Source organism: Ahaetulla prasina, chromosome 3 (assembly GCF_028640845.1).
Source record: "Ahaetulla prasina isolate Xishuangbanna chromosome 3, ASM2864084v1, whole genome shotgun sequence".
NCBI lineage: Eukaryota > Metazoa > Chordata > Lepidosauria > Squamata > Colubridae > Ahaetulla > Ahaetulla prasina.
The window spans coordinates 48,653,023-48,680,250 of record NC_080541.1 but is presented as its reverse complement, the minus strand read 5'-3'; the positions used below and the strand labels follow the sequence as shown (position 1 = coordinate 48,680,250).

The 27,228-nt window shown below is 36.3% G+C and overlaps 1 protein-coding gene across 1 annotated transcript in view; it reads left to right on the top strand.

The window, feature by feature from the left end:
- Positions 1–27,228, top strand: part of XKR4 (XK related 4) — a 91,185-nt gene that overhangs the window by 39,545 nt on the left and 24,412 nt on the right. Inside the window, exon 2 of the mRNA XM_058176815.1 lies at positions 22,606–22,805. Coding sequence (XP_058032798.1) covers positions 22,606–22,805 — 200 coding nt within the window. The remainder of the gene's footprint in view (positions 1–22,605; positions 22,806–27,228) is intronic.

The following is a 27,228-nucleotide window of genomic DNA, read 5'->3' as shown; positions in this document are numbered from 1 at the left end:
CTGACCAGGCAACAGGGATTCCTTGTAGCCTGGTACTGCATTAGACCTATGATTAAATATAAACAACTCCTCCAAGTGAGGTGATGCTGAACCTTAACTAAACTTCTGTTACTTAATATATTTTCTCTTCCTTCCTTCGTTCCCTCCTTTTTTTTCTATTAAATATGCACATACTATTTTTCTATTTCTTTGTTTATTGCCTGGACCATAATTATCTTAATCCAAAGAAACCTAGCAGGGCTTCAGCATGTATTAGATTTAACATAAATTAGCATAGCTTTATATTCTTGTAGTGTTTTAAAAATTCTAGTGTTACTTACATTCTATTGTAGTTATCTCCCCGTTATTTATAGCATCTAAATCATTCATTGTAAAATTAATTGCAATTTTATAGGATTCTTTCATGTTTTAATTCCTGTACTCTATGATTTTACACTAATAATATTGCCTTCACCTATATTCTACCAATATGATTTTAATTTTTAATTCTATTTTAGAGTAATTGTTATGTTATTCATTATAACCAGATCTAAAACTGAAATAAAAATGATTAAATAAAAGCAATATCATTAAAATATGTGAAAAAATCTCCCATCCAAGCAAAGAAAAGTTATGGATGAAGCTTCTCAAAAGCAAATGGAAATCTTTCAGAAAGGCCTGAAGTGGTACTTATTTGTCTCCCGATAGATGTCAGATTAATTAAACTCTGTCAAGCAGAGTCCTTACAAAAAATTAATGTCTTTCTAGGCTATCTTCTTGAGTACTTTCAAGTTGAGTCAGAAAAGAAACAATAATTATGGAAATAAAGGAAAAAGATTGAAACCAAAAGAATAAAATAGAAGCCAAAGAATAAAATCCTGTTTCATTTGAGTTTAAATATATCCAGATATTTATATCAAAAGATCTAGAGAATTATTTTTGCTTCATTCTTTTATTGGCTCCAACAAATTTCAGTAATCATTTTCATCATAAAGACTAAAATAGGTATAATAATGAATACAGAGTAAGAGTCTTCGGAGAAGGGCGGTATAAAAATACGAATAAATAAATAAATAAATAAATAAATAAGTTAACAAAACAAATACATACTCAGAATGAAATAAAAATAATTACAATCTCGTTGCACTTGTTTTGTGAACAAACACTGTCCCCTCCCCTATATTTCAGAAAAATATTCACTACAAATTATTCATTCTGAAATAGGAGAGGGAAAATAAAGCAAAGTAACTCAGAAATAAAGGGTCATTGAGTCACTTGATAAGACCTAGAAGAAATGTATTTACTTTTTTTTGTGGACAATGTTATTCTTCTTCTGGAAAGTTTGCGTAAAATTCCTTAAATTTTACTTTGAATATTGATATTTCTTACATTTGGGTTAGAAAAGTTCTCTGACCGCTTGCTAGAACTTAATTTAAAAACTTAAGTATTTTCATAAATTAATGAATATGTCCTAATTAATGAAGTTTTAAACAAAATTTGGTCTGATCTAGTAAAGAGGCACACAGCAAAAATAGTTTGACTTTGTAAAGTTTTAAGTCAACATGTCGCATTTTGGACAGACATTCAGATCTACTAATTAACCTTCAACAAATTTTACCATTTTTATGATAAAAAAAACCTGTAATGTTTATAAAATAACCAAAATTCAGAAAGAGTAAGAAAAAAGAGTTGTAAAAATCCACCAAGGGGTTATGAAATAGGTCAGAAGTCAACTAGTCAGAAATCAAGAGATTATAAAGCTTCAAAAAGTGCAATTAAGTCCTAGGAATGCTTAAGAAAGATGAATAGCTGAAAGGAAAACATGTCACTTCTTATGGAGAATTGTGGGAATCCAGCCTCTCTATTCTCCATCTGTGCATCATCGTCCATCTCAGGTCCTTCCTAGGAAGCAAAGCCACCAAATAACTAGCTTTCATAGCAAAACCAGCTGTTCATCTGCAGGAGAAAAAGAATCTCCTATCCATTCAGCTCACTATGATGGGAGTGGGGAGCGACATATTTTTAAATTTCAATTTATTTAGTTTTCAAAGAAAAGTTCCCATTCACCGTATACGGAAATTAATCCTGAAAATTCAGATATATCTATAAAATTCTTAGTTTTGTTCTATGTATAAATAGTATTAGTGTATATAAAACAAACAGTTACAACTTAGTCTGCTTTATTAAAGGATATGCATTAAGCCATGCAACCCTATTCCTAGGGTTTCAAACGAGCATCACACTAGAGAAATTAATGTGAAAATATCTCATCACCTACAATAAATGTGCTGAGTACCTGTATTTTCTAATTCAGTTGGAAAGTGTAAGGTAGCTCATTATGCTTTTTATTTAAAAAAAAGAAATATTTCTTCACTGCATATAATTTAAACTAAAAACTGAATTTGCAGAAGCTGTGATGATTATTACACCTCCCACAACTGTGTTGGGAGCTTCTTTTTTTTCCTGTGAAAATTGGTCTGTCATAAAAGAACAGATCCTGTCTTGTTGGTACCAATTATTATGGTTTGTGTTCTGAAGCTATTTCAGTTAACTAGTGTACAAATACAGTGTTTTACTTTTTTATTTAACCAAATCTTTCAACCAGAACATAGCTATACATTTTATCCTCTTTGTTGTTCTTGCCCAGAATTGTTTAAAATTCTGCAAATGAAAGGTTATTAAAATTAATGTAACTAATCTCACCTTAATAAGTGTCGGCTTTCCTGTGAACATTCTGCCACGGTTTCCCTCTTGAATATGTATAAAGTCAAGCAATAATGAACATCATTTATATACCTGTAGTCACATGCATGCTAGTTTTCATTTCGTCTCAAAAAACACAGAGGCTTTTAAAACTCTAATTAAATTGTACCAAGAAACTGAAGCTTACCTGTTCCAAGAATGTCACTGTTGTATCTTGATTTTTGAGCTTGAAATATTACTCTATTTTTTTGTCAGTTATTCCTGTCCAGAGCACCTGGTACAAGACATTCTTTGTTCAGCTGAATTAATTTCATCTGTCATTTAAGATATCTTCCCATATGAATTTTGGAAGATATCCATGACATTCCTCTCAGTTTTTCCACAAAACATCCATTTTGTTGCAGGTGCTGATTCTTTTGCAACAGTAAGAAGGTTTTAAGTATCTTCTCATTATTGAAACAAGTACTTGATTGTGTCTATTGGACATCAGAGGATTTATTTTAAGTGGTTTTTGTAAAACTAAGACAGTCTAAAAAAGAACCTCAATGAGAGGAATTTTAAGTATTACATAACTTGCTGAAATACCTTTCTCATTTATGCATTTACTGATGCAAAAATGTCCATGAATTAAAGGGTAAATTTGAACAATGCAAATTGTAGATATGAAATTTGCAAAACAAATTAAAAAGATCTAAGGGTGTTTTTGGCTGATTGGAAGAAAGCTATGTGAAACAATGAGAAATTTAGTTTTTTAAGTATATTTTTAAATTTAAAATGTATAAATATTAGGGAAAGATACTTGTTTCTCTCTCTAGCTGTCACTGACAATTGAAGCACAACTTTCTGGTGAGCTTTCAGAATACAAAAAGCATGACCATTGCTATGTTTTCAATATTTTTGAAATTTCCATTAGGTATCATGTCCACTCATCATCTTCTTTCACTGCACACTTTTACTGCCTGCCTGCTCATCATTGAAAGCCTCAAGAAGAACAGATGACTCCTAAAGCTAGCTGTGTTTACTGAATTGTGACTGCATGAGCCATAAGCCACTGCCAAAGGCTCTTAACTTTCTTGGAGGAAGTTGGAGATCTGGCTAGGAATGGGCTGATACCTGACTTTCTCTCTAAGCTCAGCTATCTATCCTGAAAAGATGCCAATGGACAATGTTAGCGGTCACTGTACATAGCAAAATCCTGGGGACCAGTTTGTTAACACAGCATTCAGCTTTGATAGTAAAGCATAATTTCCTCTATTAAAATATAACAGACAAAAATATATTTGCAGAAAGCCCACCTTCATCCAAACACAGAAAACGTTCAAATGCTTTTATTTCTGTCCTCCCTCTCTCTCTCTCTCTCCCCCTCTCTCTCTCTCTCTCTCTCTCTCTCTCTCTCTCACACACACACACACACACACACACACACACACACACACACACACACGGGCTGTACTAATTTTACAATGACTTATATGTGTAATATAGCATAATGTTTCAGTTGTTGTACCTTGATGGGGAAGACCCAGTTCAAGTCCCTATTGAACTGCAGTATTCTCTGGATGAATCTGGGCTCATCATTCTCTTCCACTGAGGTAACATGACAATGACTCTATTTCTTCTTAAGGAAGAGAATCTTGAATTCTCAAGAGAAAAGACAATGCTGATTTTAAAGTCTGTGTTACAAATTTTGGTTTCTGTCCTAACCATAAACATTCACAACTTGCTCTGCACAAACCTCTGCCCCTTGTTTTTCTAATTTTAAAGATCACAAGCTTAAGATAGTCAAAAACAATAATGGTATGAAATATCTCATTTCACCAAATAATGGATTTAAGTGAAGGAATTAGAATTTATATTTGGAATAACAAAGATTTCTTTTTGAGATATTAGTTTGATAAACATTCTCTCCACATCTTCTAAGTCATTACTAAAATACTGTTTGAATAAACATCCAGTAATAATGTTAAAAGAAAAATTAAACAGCACTTTCCAGCAAGCAATTGATGCAATGAAAATCTTGAAAAAATTCCTTATAAGACAATGTATTATACAACATATAAATGTGTTTGAAATTACGTGAAAAATAATCCTAGATGGGTGCAAAGAAATATAGAATAAATAATTTCTGCAAAAAAATAGATATATATTTTTGCTTCCATCTTTTTCAGCTCAGATATAATAATTTATATTCACATTCCAAGTCACAGGATATTAACTGTTGCTACCTTTTGTAAAAGAAATTTACAAAAATTTCTTCCGAAACAATTGATTCAATAAGTCCACAACAATGATTGATTCAATAAGTTATCTTGTTGCTTTTTTATTGTTGTTGATTTTTCTTCGTTTGTTTTTGAAGTTTCATGACATTGGGAGCCATTCTTACCTGCAGGGGCCAAATTATTCTAGAGCAGAGAACATCCCATAAGGATTCCTATTCCAGCCATATTTCTATGCAAGAGACCTTCAGCACTTGGACTGGATGGCCAAAATTATTTTAAATATCAAATATATTGTGGACAATAGCATTATTAAGGTAGAACATCAGAAGATTGCTGTAAAAGGTAACAATTTCAGATTTATATATTTATATTCAAATTCCACAGCCATTCCTCAAGCTCACTGGCCAACTTTCATTTATGATAAAATAATAGTGGTGCATATCATACTTCAGTTCATCAATGGCACAATCTGGATGGTATCACTACAAATAAGATTGGGGTGACACTCAGATCCACCCAGATCTGCTAATCCTTTTTCACTCATCAGTATCGCCTCAGTATCTGAAAACTTAAATACTCTATTTTACAGAGTATAAGATGCACTTTAGTTTTTGGGGAGGAAAATAGGAAAAAAATTATGCCTACCAGGTATTCATCTGGCTAGTGTCCTTAGAATTCAAAAATTCTATTCTATTCAAGTATCTGAAAACTTAAATACTCTATTTTACAGAGTATAAGATGCACCTTAGTTTTTGGGGAGGAAAATAGGAAAAAAATTATGCCTACCAGGTATTCATCTGGCTAGTGTCCTTAGTCTGGTCAGCTTCAGCACATTAGTTCGCTGGTTTTCAGTGCACACTTTTTATCCCCTGGTTGGGGATAACAAACAGCTTCTAAAGCACAACTAATCTTCAGAGACAGAAGCAATGAGAAAAGCAGGCGAAGTGCGGAAGATCGCTTCACTCGCTAGTGCCTCGTTAGGGCTGGAAAAAAGATTTGAAAAAGCTACATTCGGAGTATAAGACGCACCCAAATTTTCAGCCTCATTTAGGGAAGAAAAGGTATATCTTATACTTCGAAAAATACGATAGCCAGAAAAATATTGTGGCAATGTAGGGAAATCTTGTTTCACAGGGTTTTTTTCCTCCCACAATTTTGTACTTATCATGGAAGGTAGTGAGTTAAACTCTCAGTCGATAATTTGGAATGATACAACTGAATGGAAGGAATTACTTTAGCTTCAACAACCTAGGACAGTTTGAGGATAAATGTAATTCCGATAGATTTAATTGGCTTGGTCAACTGACACATTTTCCTAGTTGAATAACATGCTAACTCTCTTCACATATCCAAAGGCCTCAGAGGCAAAAGCTATAAATAGGTATTATCAGAAATCTTCCATGGCTCAGATCAAATTATTACATTTTAAGCCTCAGTTTTCTCTATAAATCACTTTTTAAAGAATCAGATGGATAGAAAATCCAAGGGTATTACTATGTCAATAGCATATTAGAATACTGTAACATACAGTTGCAGTAATATAGCTGTGAAGTAAGCAAACAAGGTATAAAAACGATATGATAATGCAACACTGTACATTGCTGCCTGCCAATACAGAACAGGATACAGTGACAATGTCTTTAGTATCCATACATGGATGAAGGCAATCCAGGTATAGTAATGGAACTATAATGCTATATTGATACTTTAATAAGCATATGTCAGATGAAACTTTTATTGTTCAAGTGGTTTGTCATATGTGGAGTATGGTATTACAAAATTGGCAGCTTTCCCAGGCAGCCCAGAGAAGAAACACTACCAGATGAGTGAATTCTACTTTATTGTACGTCTACATTAACAGATTCTTGCAACTCTGAAAGTTAACATTACCCACCATCTTTTTTATAGCCTGATAAGTTAGGGCAGGGGTCTGCAAACTTGGCTCTTTTAAGTCTTAAGTCTTAAAAGAGCCAAGTTTGCAGACCCCAGTCTTAAGTCTTAAAAGAGCCAAGTTTGCAGACCCCTGAGTTAGGGAGATCCTTTCTGAATTTCTTTCTCTGCCTGTTATGAAACTGCAAGCTATACACTCTCTTAACTTATTACTCCCTAGGAAGTATCTTTTACCCTTCTCACCACCAGTCATTTCAGTATATTGTACCATTACTAGAGCTTAGGAGATATTGCAGCAGATAGGAAAAGGAAGGAGAAGGGAAAGGACTGAAGAGGAATACAAAAGGAAAATTATGAGGCTCCTGTACCCAAAACTGTTGTGTAATAAACAGTTTTAAGTCAAACTTACCGTCAAATGTATGTATTTGGTATGTACAGTATTTAGATGTTCAATTATGCACTTTTCAAATCTATTCCAGGTAGCAGTACAGCATCTGGGCTATATGTTTACGTGGGGAAATAAATGAATCCTTGACTAGCATGAAATTTTACAGTATCTACCATGTACAAATTTGGGACTGCAAAATTTCAGGCAATTGCTAGATGCATATTTGCAGCCTACATCCGTTAATCTTAACAAATTATAGGATCTATGAATGTAGGTTGTATAACTAGCAGTGACTGTAATCAGTATAATTGTGATTTTGAATGTAATATCATGTGGATAATAGAAGTTGCAGCACTCAATATATAAATAACAATGAATTATGAAATAGAAGATTGCTTAAAGTAGAATATAATATAATACAAATAGAAAACTTCTATTTTCACTGGGATGAGATGTTGGAATTCATTTCCCCCTCTTTATTCTGATGCACTGACTGTTTGCACAGTACTCTAAGTCATAATATGTTGAACTCTGGTAAAGTTAGAAGTTATAATTTAGAACATAAAAAGTAAGTGAACCCAAGGTATTTTATTCAGTATTGTGGTTTAAAATGATGTGTAAATCCAGACAATAAATAAAAGATAAAGTACAATTTTAAAGAGCTGATAGTGTATCATTTTTAAAGATTGTTTAAACATTTTTACTGAGATGTCTTTCAAAAGTTTGTATTCAAACACAAGCATAATTAGAATTCTTTATGCATAAAAGACCTTATCAAAAATAAGAAACAGAAAAGAGAATGTTGCAAGCACAAATGTTATCCAGGCTAACTATGTTGGATGACATTTGAAATACAAAAAATAAAAAGCTGATAAAATAATGCTGACCTTTTAGTCTAAGAAAATAAAATTCCTATGGCTAATTTTGAATTCAATGAGTATCATGTACATCTCTGGATACAAATACAGCTTTGTGAGTAGGATGGGAGCTAACATTACCTTAGTCATGTCTCCTTTAAACATTCATCTGAAAAGCAGAGTATGAATGTGTGTGTTGTGACCAAGGCCCAAGTAGTGATTACCCAACACAATTCAGTCCTGAACAAACTTATTTTATTAAAACAGCTGAGAATTAATTCATTCTCAGTTTAGTCCAAAACAAATTCTTTATAAACAGTCCTTCAGCCTTATCACCAACCTTTATTATCTTTGGCAACTTGCCAAAGGCTTTTCTTGGCAAAAACCTCACAAAGTTCAAGAGACACTGACAAGAAGCAATGGAATTCAATGTTGCTTTTCCACAAAGAACCCAACGGCTCGTTGATGCTCTTATAAGCCTTATGGGGGTGGCCAATCATCTTCTGGCCTTACTCCCAAGTTGTCCTTTTTGCTTCAGTTGCTCTTCCCTTCTGGCAGCGCTCGTCCTGTTCCTCTGCCTCTCTGCTGTCCACCTCAGGAGGCTCCGGAGTCCGTGCATCGCTCCCAGATGGCCCTGGCCCCATCTCTGCCTCCGATGTATAGCCCTCGTCCTGGCCTTCCCCTGACTCCAGGACTGGCCCATCGTCCTCCCCAGCCTTCTCACTGTCCGACTCCGCTGCCAGGTCCACAGGCTGCTGGCGGACACAACAGTGTGGAAATTATTTGAAAAAATAGATTAGTAAAATAAAAGAATGTGCATGCATATCATGAAGCTATCGAAGTGCTGTCCCGGTGTTTGGAAGCCGTACGGGTCTGGATGGGGAGAAACAGGCTCAAGCTCAATCCCTCCAAGACTGAGTGGCTGTGGATGCCGGCATCCCGGTACAGTCAGCTGAGTCCTCGGCTGACTGTTGGGGGCGAGTCACTGGCCCCGATGGAGAGGGTGCACAATCTGGGCGTTCTGGATGAACGGCTGTCTTTTGAAGACCATTTGACGGCCGTCTCCAGGAGAGCTTTCCACCAGGTTCGCCTGGTGCGCCAGTTGCGCCCCTTTCTAGACCGGGATGCCTTATGCACGGTCACTCACGCCCTCGTGACGTCTCGCCTGGATTACTGCAATGCTCTCTACATGGGGCTCCCCTTGAGGGGCATCAGTTGGTCCAGAACGCGGCTGCGCGGGTGATAGAGGGAGCCCCTCGGGGCTCCCGTGTTACACCTATCCTGCGCAGACTGCACTGGCTACCTGTGGCCTTCCGGGTGCGCTTCAAGGTGTTGGTGACAATCTTTAAAGCGCTCCATGGCATAGGGCCGGGCTATTTACGGGACCGCCTACTGCTACCAAATACCTCTCACCGACCCGTGCGCTCTCACAGAGAGGGACTCCTCAGGGTGCCGTCAGCTAGGCAGTGCCGTCTGGCGACACCCAGGGGAAGGGCCTTCTCTGTGGGGGCTCCCACCCTCTGGAACGAACTCCCTCCAGGACTTCGTCAACTTCCGGACCTCCGAACCTTTCGTCGCGAGCTTAAAACGCACTTATTCATCTGCGCGGGACTGGATTAGATTTTAAAGTTATTGGTTTTAAGGGTTTTTTTATTATTTATATTGTTTTTTAAATTCGGCAATAGAATAAGTTTTTTAATTGTTGTTTTTTAATTTGTATTTATATGTATTTTAACTGCCTGTGAACCGCCCTGAGTCCTTAGGGAGATAGGGCGGTATATAAATTTGAAAAATAAATAAATAAATAAATAAATAAATAATTTGAGAAAAATCCTTATATTTTCCTAGCTTAAATACAGAATACAGGCCATGTGTGATTAGTCACGCAAGGAACTTATCTCCAGTGCAGAAGCTCTCAGTGTACATAGTACAATAGTGATAGATTATTATCATAGTCATTGTAAAAATACATTCATCATAAAGCATTAGATGCAACACTTAGTGACAGTCATGGATACTAAATTAGCAACCAACATAAATGATACTAGGATACTAAGTAAACAATACTAATCATAAGATACAAGCAACAAAGTTATAGTCATGAGAAGATAAGGAAATAGATAATAGGGAAGATGAGAATAATGATGACAACACTGCCTTTCTACATAGTTTGACAGTGTTGTGGAAATCAATTGTTTAGCAGAGTAATGGCATGGGGGGGGGAAAACTGTCCTTGAGTCTAGTTGTTCTGATGTGCAGTGCCCTATAGCATTATTTTGAGGGTAGACGTTGAAACACTTTATGTCCAGGATGCAAGGGGTCTGTAAATAGCCTTTCATAGCCCTCTTTCTAGCTCCTGCAGTATATTCCCAGGATCATGGTAGTAAGCGGATCATTCTGGGCCCTCTGCATTACATTATAATGATTCTGCATGGGAGAAAAGAACATTCTTAAGCATCAACACAACACAGTATTGCAGACTGAGGTTGAACACTGCTGCTGCATTTATTTCAAAGTTACCTGCCTTACATTATTGTCCTTAAATTAAGTGAGCAAAGACCATTTTAGATTTTGTTCCAAAAATCCAGTTGTGACATTTGCATGCAACTCTTTAAATCAGCTGTTACTCAGAAGTGGCTCAGGCAGATGACTCCCTGATTCACTGGAGTTTAAGAAGAGGAAGGACATACAGCACAATCAAATTTGTAAGATTATGTTATTACAGCCAATCTCAATAAATATAGTTTTGTCTTCCTTAGAGTTGATTTCCTGATCTGATCACACACATTGACAAATAATCAATTTGGATTCAGGAGATTTTTCTTGTCTTCTAGTCAGAAGGAGAGTTATCAGCAATGTTAAAGCAGACTGTGATGTGCCCATTGCTTGAAGATGTCATACCTAGATCCAAGGATTTGAGTAATTTTCATTTAATCCCCAGTCTCTTCTTTTTAGGCTATGTTCTTGTGACGGTGGTGGTTGAACATTTTCATAGTTCCTTAACTGAACTGGATTATTTGGATTCCTTTTTGTCAGATATAGCACAGAGATAGCATTTGATATTCTCCAATGGTAGGATTCAGCCAGTTTGCACCACGTCGGGAGAACCGGTTGTTAACTTTCTGAGCAGTTTGGTAAACTGGTTGTTGGAAGAAACCATTAGGGCAGAGAACCGGTTGTTAAATTATTTGAATCCCACCTCTGGTATTCTCTCATTTAGTACCTAAATGATAATAGTGTATCTCTCCTCATTCTTTTGACTTTTTTGCATTTTTGTACTATGTGAACCAACTACTTTACTGAACTACCTATAGGGATTGGAGACATTTTTATTTTTATTTATTTATTTATTTATTTAGTCAAGCATGTATTTTATGACAGCTGCAAGTGTAAACATATAAATACATGTAAAGGATACGAATAAAAGAAAACATTAGGACAGCGATGGTAGGCACACTAGTGTACTTATGCACACCCCTTACCTGGTTTGAAGTGGTTCTGCTCCTTCTTTAGCAGGCAATTTTTTTTTTATTGAAAAAGTTTTTACAAAAAATTTTAACCCCCTTTTCCCCCCCTCTGTCCCCTCCCCCCTCCCTCCAACCCCCCCCCCCCGACTTCCCAGAGCAAACACAAGGTATAGTTCAAAAAGAAAACAATCATACGCTAAATTTTCCCTAACAATAATTTCCCACAAATTATAGTCCTCCCCTTCTTTTCAAATCCAGGCAATTTTTGTCAGTGAGTTAGGGAGAGATAATAAATTAGCCTGACAGACTCTGATATGTGAAGTGCTGCTAAAGTCATTCCTCTCTCCCTTGCTCTTTACAATCTATATGAAAGCCTTGAATAAAGTCATACAAGAGTTGGGTGCAGTATCATCACTATGCTGGTGATACCCACTTTTTCATCACTACCCTAAAGGGTCCTGCTGATGTCTTTTCCCGCTACCTGGTGAATGGCAGGATCTGGATGGAATAAAATAATGTAAAATTATATTTCTTTATCAACCCTACAATCTACCCAAATCAGGCTCACATACGCCAATCTCAGTCGGATCATTTTAGTCAAAAATTGTGCTATATTAAATGTCATTTTCAGATTCTGGCTACACGTGAGGTATTTTTTTTTAATATGGGCCTCCCACTGGGCCATAGGTTTAATATGTGGATCAAGGTACTTATCTCTCACCGCCTTATATAAACAGCAATTGAATAATACATGAGTCAGATCTTCAGTTCCACAGATAAATGTACGTACATTGTATGGGATAGAATGGAATCTCCCAAATCTAACCATTGTATCAAGCTGTTCAAATCTTGCTCGGGTAAATGTCTCCCTGAGATGTTTTGGCAATTGCGATTTTAAATAGTGGTCAATTTGGAAGGTGTGTTTAAATTTGCTCAGTCATTTCAGGCCAGTAGCTAGTGGATACACATGAAGAAGTTAGTCCATGATTTGGGGTAACCCAGCTTCATCTGCTGCACAATCGCAATTTTAACGATATATAATGAAATGGCTATAATAAGTCAAGTTCTCATAAGTACCAGAATGGATTGCTGCAATCAGTTGATAGGACAGTCTTAAAGGAGAGCAATTAAAGAAACTGCAGCTGATCTAGGATGCAGCAGTCAACATATTTAAGAGCTCCTGGCAATGAGAGCACATAAAATGAATTTTGTGAGTCCTACACTAATTATCTGTTGGTTTCTGGGTACAATTTAAGGTGATGGTATTGACCTATAAAAACATTCATGGCTTGGCACCTGCATACTTGCAAGACTGTTTGTTCCAATCGTAATTGGTCCGACCCATTAGAACTTGTAGGGAACAATTGCTTGTACTCCTACACTTCTAAAAAATGAGGGGAGCCATGGCTCAAAGACATTTTTGTTTATTTGTTTTGTTGCAACATTGATGCTTTGGAATGACCTGTCTATAAGATCAAAACTCTCTCTCCCCTTTCCTCCTTGTGACTTTCAGGAAACCTTTGAAAAAGGGATTATTTCATAGGGCTTTCTCTTTAAGGATTGCATCACTTTTTCTTTTAAAAATGTTTGTTACTGTGTGTATAGAACACAGAATAGAACCTAGAATAGAATAGAATAGAATAGAATAGAATAGAATAGAATAGAATAGAATAGAATAGAATAGAATTTTATTGGCCAAGTGTGACTGGACACACAAGGAATTTGTCTTAGTGCATATGCTCTCAGTGTACATAAAAGAAAAGACATGTTCGTCAAGAATCATAAGGTACAACACTTAATGTTGTACTTAATGATAATCATAGAGTACAAGTAAGCAATCAAATCATATTAGAAAACAGTCAATATAAATTGTAACGATACCAGCAACAAAGTTACAGTCATACAGTCATTAGTGGAAGGAGATGGGTGATAGGAATGATGAGAATATTAATAGTAATGCAGCCTTAGCAAATAGTTTGACAGTATTGAGGGAATTATTTGTTTAGCAAAGTGTTGGCGTTCGGGAAAAAACTGTTCTTGGGTCTTGTTGTTCTGGTGTGCAGTGCTGTATAGGGTTATTTTGAGAGTAGGAGTTGAAACAGTTTATGTCCAGGGTGTGAGGGTTTGTAAATATTTTCACAGCCCTTTTTTGACTCATGCAGTATGCAGGTCCTCAATGGAAGGCAGGTTGGTAGTGATTGTTTTTTCAATTCAAGATAGAGCTTGAAGAGCGTATTACATATTTTTACTTATTATATATCAGTTCTGAAGATATTAATATATCAGAATCCTATAGCCAAGGATCCAAGCTATCCTAATATTAATTATGATTCAATGATCTAATAACAGTAATTCAAAGTCTTACAATGATGGGTATCACATGTATGCATAGTTAGATGATGAATGGGAGTTATAAATATTCATTTTGAAATGGTCACCCTTGGAGATTTAGCTTGAGATCCAGATCAGTCATCTGGACTGAAAGATATAATTAGAAAGCCTGGATATCAGACACAGAAAGACTTTTAAATAGAAAAGCAATCAGAACTGGAAGGATACAATCCTCTTCCATATATTCCATACATTCAAACTGCATCTGTTTCTAACTTCTACAGCACAATTTATCATTCTATATATGGCTTTCAAATGTAATTCCATTAAGCTGCATGTCAATGCTTAATTTAGAATTAGCAGAACAGGCACTAAAGGGAGACATTTGGCTGTTAATAAATATTGGAAAAAGTTTATTAAGAAATTACTCCTGAATACTTAGTGTCAGATTAGATATGACTCCAAACAACCAGCTGAGTCCAAGTGGAAAGGAAGGTTATATTCCTGAGTTCAACTCACAAGAAAGCTCCCTACCTTTGGAATCCTAACCTCAGTCTTGAGATAACTAGAAAGGGGAAATTGTTGGTATTTACACTAATTGAAAAAGAGATTACAAGAGAATCAACAGGCATACACTAGAGAATACACATTGAAAGGAATGCCCTAGTGAATGCTATTTGCTTAGTGCAGGGGTCTGCAACCTTAAACACTCAAAGAGCCATTTAGATCCATTTCCCACAGAAAAGAAAACACCGGGAGCCACAAAACCTGGGTGGCCATGGCCAATCTCTCTCTCTCTCTCTCTCCATGGCTCTCTGTCTGTCTGTCTGTCTGTCTCTGTGTGTGTCTCTGTCTCTCTCTCTCTCTCTCTATTTCTTTCTTTCTCCCTCCTGCTCTCTTCCACTTCCCAACCCATACACCCAGGGAATAACTGTAAAGAAATTCGGCCACGTTCCCTCTGCCTCTGGAAAGATACAAAAATAAATCTTGCATTGCAAAAGAAGTGACTGTCAAGCTGTTACATCACAGCGCCATGAGGTTGCCACCTTAGATTGCCGCACACAGATGAAGCCTCATCCCAAGCAACAGCACACTCACACAGGCACACAGGCACATCCAGGAACTCAGTGAAAACTAACCAGAAAATATAGTCCCTGGGTGCCCCAAAGAAGCTTGGCAAGTAAAGTACGGGACAACCCTCCCCCCCATTACCAAGACAGCATCCTCCGAATCCTTGCAAAACTGGGCAAAGAAGGATAGAAGGGAGCAGGCAGAGTTGAATTGAGCTGAATTTGTTTCTCTGTGTGTGTCTCTCTCTCTCTCTCACTGTCCGACTGCAGCAGGAAACGGCAACTTCTGGCCTTTGCTGGTGCTGGATGCGCGACCTGCTCCCCTCTTTTAACTCTCTGAAAGAGAGTTGATGGGCAAGTGGGGCAGGGTTGCATTGTGGCTCTGCGTCGTAATGGGCTTCAGGAGGAGGGGGAACCCAGTCTCGCCCATTGTGAAGTGCGTTTTCACTGTGCTGTGCAAGGCTCTAGAAGAGCAGTGGACAGGCCATGGAGGGGGTCTTCCCCCCACCCCAAGCCAAAAGGAAAGCCAAATAGGCTTCTCCTCCTAGAAGCCCCCTACCTTTCCCCTGCTACCTACCCCCCACTCAATTTCACTTCAGGATAGAGGAGCGCACGCTGGAAATGCATGTTGGGATGACGTCAGAGGGCACCTTCTGAGCCTCCAGTGCACAGCCCGCAACTCTCTGTGCTTCTCCATGCCTGGCTTGCTAAGGAGGAGAGGATCAGCCCTGATGCCTCACCTTCCCCCACCCCCATGGCCCCAGCCATTGCTGCCCGCCTTCCTCAAAGGTGCAGCACATTTTAAAGGTGGCAGCTCATGTCTGGAGGTGCCAAACAGGGGACAGCTGCAAAAGCCAGGCCAGGCCTCTCCACCAGCTGACTCGCCAATGGGGGTGCTTCTGCCGGTACAACTGCCCCCCTCCTGTTGGGCTTTTGTGCTCGGCACTAGGCCGGGGGAGGGTAGCGCTTCCCATGCTGCCCCCTTCTTTCTCTTGGCCCTGCTGATGAGGGAGAAGGAAGGCCAGGCTTGAGGAATGGTCCCCACCCCACAAGATCCACCCCCACCATTCTCTCCCATCCCTCTTTGCTGGTGGCAAAAGCAGATTCCACAAAGAAAGCGGAATCCTGTTGCTGCACAAAGGCTAATACAGGGGCGCTTCTCTCCCACACTAAGACTCCGCTCATCACCACCACAAGGGCAACAGCTCTTTCATCCCTCTGCCGCGACAGGGCTACAGGGAGCCACAGCAGAGGGGTGAAAGAGCCGCATGCTGTTCCAGAGCCACGGGCCAACAGCCATGCTAGACTGAGGCAACATAAAACTGTAATCAAATAATTAAACTAAAGTAGCAACATTCTTATGCAAAATTCCTAACTTCTTAAACATAAATCCATCTTTTGTGACATTAAGGTCTTTCCTACCTTAGAATTATCAGAAATATTGGAAAGACTAAAATGCTTATTGGTGTAACTTTTACTAAGATTTATTGGATTGCCTTTGTACATTTAAAAAATATTTCAATGATTGTTTTTATATATTTTTATCATCCCTTTATTACTTTTATAAATAACACAAGATGGCAAATGTCCTAATGCTCCTTCATTCCTGTGTCACAGCCCTTTGAAGAGAGTTGGGCTAAGAGATTGTGACTGGCTCAAAGTCACCCTGCCAGCTTTCATTGCCTAAGGTGGAACTAAAACTCCCAGTTTCCCGGTTTCTAACCTAGTGTCTAATTGCTTAGACCAGTGGTTTTCAACCTTTTCTTCATTATTTATCCCCTTTAAATACCTTTTGTGGCCGTGGACCAAGACTTAACTCGAGATTTAAATCATAACATTTCTTCAAGCCTTTGCAATATTGTACCCTCCCCAACACTCTGGGGATGACTGCTTAAGAACCACCGACCTAGACTATTTCCAAAGAGTCCTATAAAAAGCTACAATACTGATTATTGCAAATTAATTGCAAATGTTTGGGGAGGCTATTGTACATCTTCGGAGTAAACATGCATTTGATTTATTAAATTATTTGATTTATTTTTAACATTATACTTTCTTGTCTAAAAATTAAATACTACACAAATTCAGATGGCCAAATTCTGCCCTGTAAGTTAAAGTTAAGGCTAGATCTCTCTGCCATGTAGTTTTTAAAATGCAAGTCTCTCTCAAGGGGGATGAGGAGATATTTGCTTGTAAATCCAGACTTTTAAGAGCTAAGTACTAAACCCTCTGCCTAGCAGACAAATCTTTCACTAAATAGTACTCAGACGTGTTTGAACATTCTCTTAATAGGAACAGTCCCCTGAGTGAATGCAATAAATGTAAATTCCCTAGGAGGAGGATTTGCTGTTCCACAACCCACTCATCTGAACTTGTTAGGTGGGATTCTTTAACAGAACTAGTCTGTTACGGAAGATGCATATTTTATACAAGACTTCATGTGAAATAGTCTCTGGCTCCATACTGTTTTTCATGACAGAAGGTATAATATGAATTATTAAGAATAAATAAACACATGTAGGCTGATTATATAGATGATCGCAGTGATTCTCAATCTCCAGGTAATTTCCTGCTTGGATTACTGACTCCTATTATTCTCTGAGGAATGTATAAATACACAGAACCTTAGGCTACTGGATTTTACTTCCTTTTATTATACTATTCATTCATGCAATATGTATTTATTTTTCCCAGACTTGATTACTTTTATGGAAAAGCTATGGATCTTTCAGTGTGAAATAAAGTAGAAAGATATAAGAAAAGGTTTATTGGATTAATTTTTAGAAGATACTACAAAACATTTGCAAGGAAATTTACTGTGTACTGGCCATGTCATTCTTTGCCTTGCCATGTCTGCTTTCTATTCTTTATTTGATTTTTCTTTATAGGTCAGTTTTGTCTTGTTGGTATTCAGTAAGCCTTCATGGTGTATTAGCTTCACTGCATCTTCTTCACTGTCTTCAGATATTCTTCCAATGGCCGTTTCTTCTCCAACTATTTGATGTACTTGCAATAATTCATGTTTCTTGATAAGTAGTCTACCAGCGTCTGAAGGACATGGATGGATGAAGGACATGATTAATTTTCCTTATTTTTGTGATCTATTCAGGTCTTTTAGTTCTATTTTAATCCAGTCCACTATTCCAGCTGTTCACCTAATACTGAAATTGCCTAGTTGTTGGTATTTCTTCCACCGAGTTTGGCCTTTAAGACCTTCTTCACTCTTACAATGTATTCACTTCTAACTTTCTTCTTGATTTCAAGTTTAATTGATGTAGTATCAATTATTTGTAGGTATTGTCTTCATCTAGACCCTCAATATTCTCTCCATAGGGGACTTTTCACTATTTTTCCTCTGGTCATGAAGGTGGCACATTTGTCTAATTCAAACTCTGTTGCAATATTTTGGGTGCATACATGGGCAGGATTGATTCTATTTCAAATGTGTTTTCCCATACAGCATCAGATCATATATTTAAAGGAAGTGGGATAGCCTGGAAGATGTTTTTTTATGTTTGATAGCCATGGCCTGACTTGGTTAGTATTGTTGGTAGAAGAATCAGTGCAATGACAAACAGGAGTGATAGCAGTGAATTTCCTAGAAATATTCCACTCTTGTTAGTCCACTCTCCCAGTCTATCACTATTGACCAGCATCAACCATGTCCTCCCTTGTGCTATTGATCTTTGCACAAAGCTGATGTTTCTACTGATTCCCGTTACTTCTAAGGAACTTGATAATCCAATCATGTAACAGGGAGTTGAACGTGTTCTTGCAATCAATCCAAGTACATTCAAATTAGTTTTCTTTCTCTTGCAATTTTCCACAGTCATCTTTTCAATTAGGAATTGATCTTTTGTTGCTCTATTAATATTATCTTGATTGTACATGTTTAAGCAACATCTCAGCTACCTACCCTGCTTCCCCAAAATAAGACATCCCCTGATTAAAAAAAACCCCAATCGGGCAATAAGGCCAAACACTTATTTCAGGGTTCAAAAAAATATAAGACAGGGTCTCATTTTCAGGGAAACATGGTATGTTTCCTTTTATTTTACTTAGGATTCCATTTCATAAATTAACCATCAAAGATATCCACTTTTCTTGGATAAAAAACCGCTAAAGAATAACAGAACAGAATTGGAAGGAACCTTGGAAGTCTTCTAGTTCAACCCCCTACAGAAAATCCTATACCATTTCAAACAAAACCATCGTATTTGGTTTAAAAATTCAAAGGTCAGTTTATCCATGGATAGCTTACACATGAGTATATCTGGTAATTTAGTTCGACACTTTGCTTTTTGCTTTCTAGTTATTCAGATGTTACATTATTTTTTGTTTCAGAACATATTCAGTGCCCAATTTATTTTAAAAATTATCAAACTCCAACATATTTGAAAGAACTGATCTTTAAAATTGCAACTTTATAATAAAATCAATTTAGATTAAACTTTATAATAGCAAACTTGATATGCTCATGCAAGTTGAGTATTAGTAAAAAATATTTTTTATGGATATCCAAGTTTGGAACAAAATGTCATATATCCCTAATACAAAAACAAACTAATGTTTATAAGAAAACTAATGTCCCCCCACACTTTTGTATTTGGTTAAAACAGATAAGCAAACATTTCAGGAAAAAAAATAGTTCCATGAATGTTTGTATAAACAATAACTTCTGTTGAGCTAAAAATATAGTGAATTTTTCTGGTAACTAGGCAACAAGAAAAAACTTACCTGAATTGCAGTTTGTTTTATGTTATTTCTAAATCCTAACTATACAGATTTTTATTCTCTGTTCTTTAAAGATGACACAAAGAGTGCCTGTTTATTGTTTAGCTAAATTGCTTAATGTATTATTTGATATAGAAAGCAAATCAGACAATCTCTCCTTTATCAGTCATTAGCTTTTTATCCCTTATCTTTTTATAAATGTTTGAATATAATATAGCAAATGGCATACTTAGGTAACTTTCATAAGTATCAGAATATAGAAGGCATGAAATCAGCATTTTTCTTTTATGCCAAAAAATTCAAATATTGCTCCTATCTTATTTATCTTCATAGAATATATATTTTATTCCTATATGCTGCTTATTTTACACTTAACTAAAAGGCAAGATAGATTTTTCTGCCTTCGCTATACATAATTTGATATGAAAATAGAACAACTAAAGGAAAATGATAAGATATCTGATATATTAAATTGACCTCTAATGTTTTCATCTCATTCCCATCTATTTCTTTTTTTTGTTTTGTTTACATTTATATCCCGCCCTTCTCCGAAGACTCAGGGCGGCTTACAGTGTATAAGGCAATAGTCTCATTCTATTTGTATATTTTTACAAAGTCAACTTATTGCCCCCCCAACAATCTGGGTCCTCATTTTACCTACCTTATAAAGGATGGAAGGCTGAGTCAACCTTGGGCCGGGCTTGAACCTGCAGTAATTGCAGGCTACTGTGTTCTAATAACACAGCCTGAGCTATTCCGGCCCTTTCTCTTTCCCTCACCCACTTTTGGAATATTCCCAGCAAATCATTCAGAAGACAGTTGTGAATCTTGATTTGAAAAGTAGGACATGTTTCATCTTCTATAGAAATTTCAAACTTTTTCAGCCAGTAAAACTTGCTAGCTGTTAACAAAAAAAAAAGCAAAATTCTGAAATCTCTGATCAAAGTTTGAATTGTAGAAAATTGGTTCATTTAAAGGGGTGGGATTGTCCCTCTTTTTCAGGGAATGCCACAAAACCTCAAAGATTCCTCAAAGCACAGTTTGAATAACCCCAATCCAATATATGCTGTCAATAGTTATATAAATATTTCAGACTTGACTGGTGATAGAAATGTTCTTTGTATATATAGAATGATTATGGCTGCAGTCATATGCTTGCTGATGACACCACTCAATACTAGTACTAGTAAAAGTTACAATATTATTCAAAGTAATGAATAATATTCATAGTCTGTCAATCCTCACTAATTGGAAGATTTTCAACATGCCCCTAGAACTTGCTATGTGGAACTGCTCTTAAAGAAATAGTAACGGTGGTAATTTTATTAGCCATTTAGAATTGGAGTGAAAATTACTTCCATAGTTTAGTAGGGTTTGTTTATTGAATTTATTTAGCTACCCATCTGACTTGCATGTATTTCTGAATGGTGTTCTTACTTGAAATCATGAATCTTCTTTGAAAAATTCTCTGAAGTAATATACATAAGATCACAGAGTTGGAAGGCATAATTTAGGTAAGATCAATCCCCTGCTCAGAGAAGAAATTCAAATTATAGCACCTCAGACATATGGCTATGTAGGCTGTGCTTAAATAAGTCCAGTGATCAACTCTTTCCACTATTAAACTGTTCTTCTTTTCTTGGTTTAAATTAGAATCTATCCTTTTATAACATGTGTTCCCCCCCCCCAAAAAAAAACCTTTTAAAATGTTCATTTGGTAATTCAACATCATTTGGCTACAAATCAAATCATGCCACCCAGAGTTACCTTATAAGGGAGATGAGCTGCATAAAAAATTAATAAATAAAAATAAATATCCAACCAGTTCTAATATATTGCTTCTGAGGGGTCCTTGGTGCTCTCTAAGCTTGGTTATTTTCTTGCATTACTCAAACTGGGAACATAGATACTCCAAGGTTTCATGGATGTGTTCTGCTAGTATTCTGCTTGTTTGTCTTATCTAATTGCAGTGTAATTCTTATACTGTATGTTGTAGATGACTCCTGTTTTTTTTCTTCTACAGCTGCTGGGTCTTTTGGTTTACTTAGAATGTTTTGGAGGGCTTTAATTGGTGTGTGTGGTATATTGATGCCATGTGCTTGCAATAGTCTGTTGGTGGTTTCTGAAATGTTTTTGATATATGGCAGTGTTATCCTTTTATCCAAGCTTGTGTTGGTTGTCCTATATTGAGTTCAGTGGTCAGACACTTATTGATGAAATTACATGGATATCCATTGTGTTGGAAAATGTTGTATAGATGATTTCTTTCCTCTTTCGGATGTTCAGGGTTGCTGCATTGTGTTTGTCTAAATAGTGTTCTTATATAGCTTCTCTTGTGGGATGGTGGGTTGTTACTTTGCTAGTGCAGTTCTTGGTAGGGTGGGTGATTTTTCGATACACGTGTTTTTAGTTTGCTATTGCAGTCTCTGCTTATAAGGATCTTCAAGAAGTTTAATGTGTTGTTCTTTTCTACTTCCCTTGATAGCACTACAATGACTAACACTGTTTAATTGCACATTTATTTAATCAATCCATTTGTTTGACTTTTTACCTACTTCAGTCCATGCTCAGTGCTTCCTTCCAGGTGTCCACAAAGATTGGTTTGGAACAAAAAAGTCAAGGCCACAACCATGTGATGGAAACCATGTCCTTTTTTCACATGGATCATGCCATATGAAAAAAGAGGCAGGACTACCATCTCAACTTTTTGAACCTCTTCCAGAAGTCATCCCTGGTTCCTTTTGTGGAGCTTCTTGGTTTATGTAGTCAGAGTATTTGCTTAAGTCTAACTAGCCTTTTGCTGAACAGTATATATATCCATAATTATAGATGTAGTTAATGGATTCTGTTTAATAAATATATTTTAATCATTTCTATTTATCATATCTGTAGAAAAGTAGAGTATTAAATTTGCTAATATTTATACTATATTACAATTTTAACCTTATTCTCAAATTTTCTTTTTAGATATTTCCATACTATATATTTGGGCATTCGGAGTAGACAGAGTGGAGAGAATGACAGGTGGCGTTTTTATTGGAAAATGGTCTATGAGTACGCAGATGTGAGTATGCTGCATTTGCTTGCTACTTTTCTGGAAAGTGCCCCACAACTGGTCCTCCAACTCTGCATTGTTGTACAGACGCGCACCCTTCAGGCCCTTCAAGGTAAGGATTTCCCTATTCCTTTTTTCTAGATTTATATCTATGACTGTAGGAACTTGGGTTAGATTCACAGTTTAATTTCATGGACAATAACATTGCTTCATCAGATTGCAATCAAATTAAAGATCTTTAGAATACTTTTCAGAGATAAAGTTACATCAGATTTATAGAAGACTGGACATAATATGTATGAGTTTAACATATTTACAGATCTAATTATCTTCTATACAAAGTCTAAAACATAAATAAGCCATTTATTGTTCATAAACCATCTGCAAGCCCATAAAATTCTTGGAAGAAAAAGTTGGCATGTCAAGTTTCTCTCTTCCCCCACCCTCTCCCTCCCGCCCTCCTTTTCTCTCTATAGATATAGAGAGAAATAGATATAGAGAGATATAGCGATATAGAGACATTATCTATAATGTTTATCTAACAGAGTTTTGAAAATAGAATTCTCATAACAATCCCGGCTAACACCATTACTCAAACAAATGAACTAGTATACACTACAACTGCTTTCTTCTAAGTATTAGAAATTAATTAAATATTTCAAACCCTAAGTCCTGGCTTTCCAAGCAGGCAGGTATTTAAAATATGTATTCTTCTTTATATTAAATTAATCCATAAACTTCCTTAGAGTCTCAAAATACAAACAACTAAGATCTAGGATAATGGCACAAACTTTCAAGTTGGAATTTGTAACAATGAACATCAAGCAAATAGCAGTAATACAGAAACTTTGTAATTCAGCCAGGTATATGTATCAATTGATTTTATTCAATTTGATAAGAGCGAGGATTTATAATATTTTTAGGAAAAATCAGCTTTTTGATAAAGTGAGATTATTTTCTCTTCCAAGTTACTCTTTGAATGATAATTTTTCTTTAGAAAAGTAAGCCAACTGTTCACAGAGGCTCCATTTGCATTTTTATGTACATAATACACAGGAACATTATAATACATGTGCATAAGTTGAAAGAAGACATTCCACCCACTTCCTATTTGCATAGAATAGTGTTTGAAATCAGACCTGACATTTGAAATGTTCTGATTTTAAAAACTATATCTTGAGAGGGTGGCCTTTGATTAGAATAAGTAGACAGTTTTACATGTATGCATGCCTGTTTGTGTATAAGTTTGTATTCTATTGCTAAATCTTGCCTTTAATGATTAATCTGATAATGTCAATGATTGTTCTCTATATATAATACTTTGCATACACATTAGAAAGCATAAATAAAGGGAGTACTGTTTCTTAAATCATATATTCTGCTTTTGGATCAATTAAAAAATAGAAATTCACTCTAGCATTTTAGAATGCTTTAGCACACATCATTAAATTGAATTTTTTTTTTGTAGTCATGCTATTTCTATCAAAATTCAGTTCCTTTGCTTTAATGCTCTATATTATTTTGTATCTTTTACCTTTAAAATCTGTGTTGTCTTTTTACAAATGGATATACCAGTAATTAAATATATGCTGGTGCTGCGAAATATACCTTTGTAAAATAAAAGACTGATATGTGAGATAGTATACTATTTTTAAGACCAAATTACTTTTAAATACTAATCTCTTCTTTTGTTATTCTGGCCTACTAGGTTGGAACACTTTCATTTTTTCTAACTAACAGAATTTATGCAATGGGGCTCAGGACACTGTCTGTCTATTTACTACCAGAATAACTCTCTTAAAACAAGATAGGACCAAATTTGGTGTGACTGAAGAAGAAAACAAAGTTTAAAAATGGCTAGATCAGCCAAAGGGCTGCAGAAAAGAAATAGCCAGGGGAAAAATTCCCCAGTGCATCTCTATGGAGGAATAGTTGGATAGTTGACCAGCAAGTGGCTCACTGTTCCATTCCATGGAACATTCCATTCCATCCATTCCATTTGGAGTCCTCACTCCAAACCACATGACTCACTCCAAACCACATGACTAGGAGTTCAGCATTTGCAGCCTACCACTTCCCTGTGCATGTATACACCCAAACACATTAGGTGCTCCAAGAGGGGAAAGCAAAAGCACACCTAAAGATGTTATATCCATGCATTAGCTGGTTAGACTCTCATAGACACACAGACAACAGATGTGCAAACACCATGATTAGTTTATGGGGACAAAGTACATGCAAATCAAGATGCAACATGTTACATAGTTACAAAGAAGAAAATCTCAGACCCTTCAATCATAGGAATCCAATGTGAACTGTAATGATCAAAGGGTAATGAAATGTACATTAAAATGCCATAGCACAAATCCTGGCCTTTCCTATTTCAGCCCTGATATTGTACACAAATATTTGAATCTCATGGTTTAAGTCTGATGTCACAACACACATTTCATTTGTCACCTGTTCAGGTATCCCTGACTCTTAAGCTTGATAAAGGGATTGAAAAGTATTCCAAAAAAACCTAGCTGCATGTTTTCCGTACTTTGTCTTCTGTTCACTTGTGTCCAGTTCTCTAAGAAGGACAAGTCCCTGCAGTTTTCTTAACAAGATTTTTAAAAGAAATGGTTTGCCGTTGGAAGTGATTTTCTCAAGGTCAACCAGCTGACTTTATGCTTAAGGTGAGAATAGAAAGCCAGATCTCGTTTCTAGACTTATACCTTAACACAGAGGTGTCCAAACTTGGCAATTTTAAGACTTGTGGACTTCAACTCCCAGAATTCCTCAGCCAGAAAAGCTGGGAGTTGAAGTTCACAAGTCTTAAAGTTGCCAAGTTTGGACACCCCTGCCATCTACATCAAACTGGCTATATTGAAACACTTATTCTATTTCATTTTGGGGAAGGTGGGTAGAGGAATTATGTCATGTCTATTGACATTTTTTCCAAAGTTCTTAATGTCATTGTTAGACATGAACTACTCTACCTGCAGATTTGCAATAAATGGCAAACAAATCTTACACAGGTGATTTTCTATGGATAATAAGGAAGTAACTCTTTTCTTCCCTATTAATTATCAAATTAAAACTGATATTTTTATTACACTCCAATAATCAAAAATAATAGTTAAAATTGGACAGGTACCACATTACTCAATGGCAAAGAGTACATTGTGGAGAGGAACATTTTTGTCAGAAGCTTCTGATGTTGCCCCCAAAAACTGGGACTTGCAGAGTTGATGCAGAATGTATCTTTGAAGCCAAAGCTCATTCTTCTCCTGATGATTCACAGTAATGGATCTTTCACTATATCTGATTGGCACCTGCATAACCAGTATCCCCACTACTGATTTACATAGGATGAAGAATTCCTAATAATAAAGAACTGCAGGGCTGAAATTTCTGCTAAACTCTTGGTTTCACTTTCTTTCCTCACCAACCAACCTGGGCATGATAATAGTCCACTATTTTGATAGTCTCTTGCTCCCCTTAGATGCAGATAAGTTTTCTTTCTTTCTAAACACTCACAACTCAAGAAGTTGCTTTGGGTTGCATACTATGTTTCTACCGTGTCAAATCAATTTTAAGGGATGAAAGAGCTTACATTTCCTTAGAACAATAGATTAGATTAATATGCAGTGGAACTTCTCTTGTTAGAAGATCAAGCTGTCTAAATCCGTTTTAGATAATTCACAACTGCATAGCATTTAACTTAGCATAGTAACTATTGTTCACAGATTGCTTAAAATTTTAGAAACATACTCAAGGAGTTCTCTCAGAGTTGCTAGCATTGTTTAATGCTTCAGGCATTGAAGTAAGACTGGGGAAACTCATATTCGAGTCCCTGTTAAACCACAGAAATTCATTGAATGATAGTCAATCACTATCTCTCCACCCAGAGTTCTTTTGTGGAGAAAAATTATGGAATAAATGTGACCCTGAACCCACAAAAAAGAAATAGGATATAAAGATAACACATTAAGTTGGTAAAGACTAATAATATTATCCTGACATATGAATGCATAAATACAGGAGAAAAGAATATACATTCAACATTTCTAGAGAAGTTAAGCACTAGACATTTTTAAACTAACTTTTAAGTGTGATTTTGTTTTATCCTTTAGAAAGGGCAGTCTTTTACTTAAGAATGGAACATAATGACAAATCTCTGTAGATCTTCAGATAATATAATATTTAAAAGGCTGAAACACTATAGAACTGCATAAATGAAGCTTAATTTTTCACAGCTGTGCCCTGTTGCAGCAGATTTTATTTTTAAATACCAAAGCAATGCCTTTTCGTTTTCTTTTTTTGCTAAATGCAGCCTCAGAAGAAAAGGCCAATTGCTATGCCAATTGTTCAGTAATCAATAGACATCCTTTTCAATGTTTTCAGAGGATTGTGGCATTAGAATTATTTTTCAGCAACTTGTTTTCTTCTGTTGAGAAGGCTAGTCATCAAAAAGATATTCTTTGTCAGAACCTCAGAATCTAATTTATCTTACAAAAATACATTTATGAAACAATGAACATCAGTTAGAC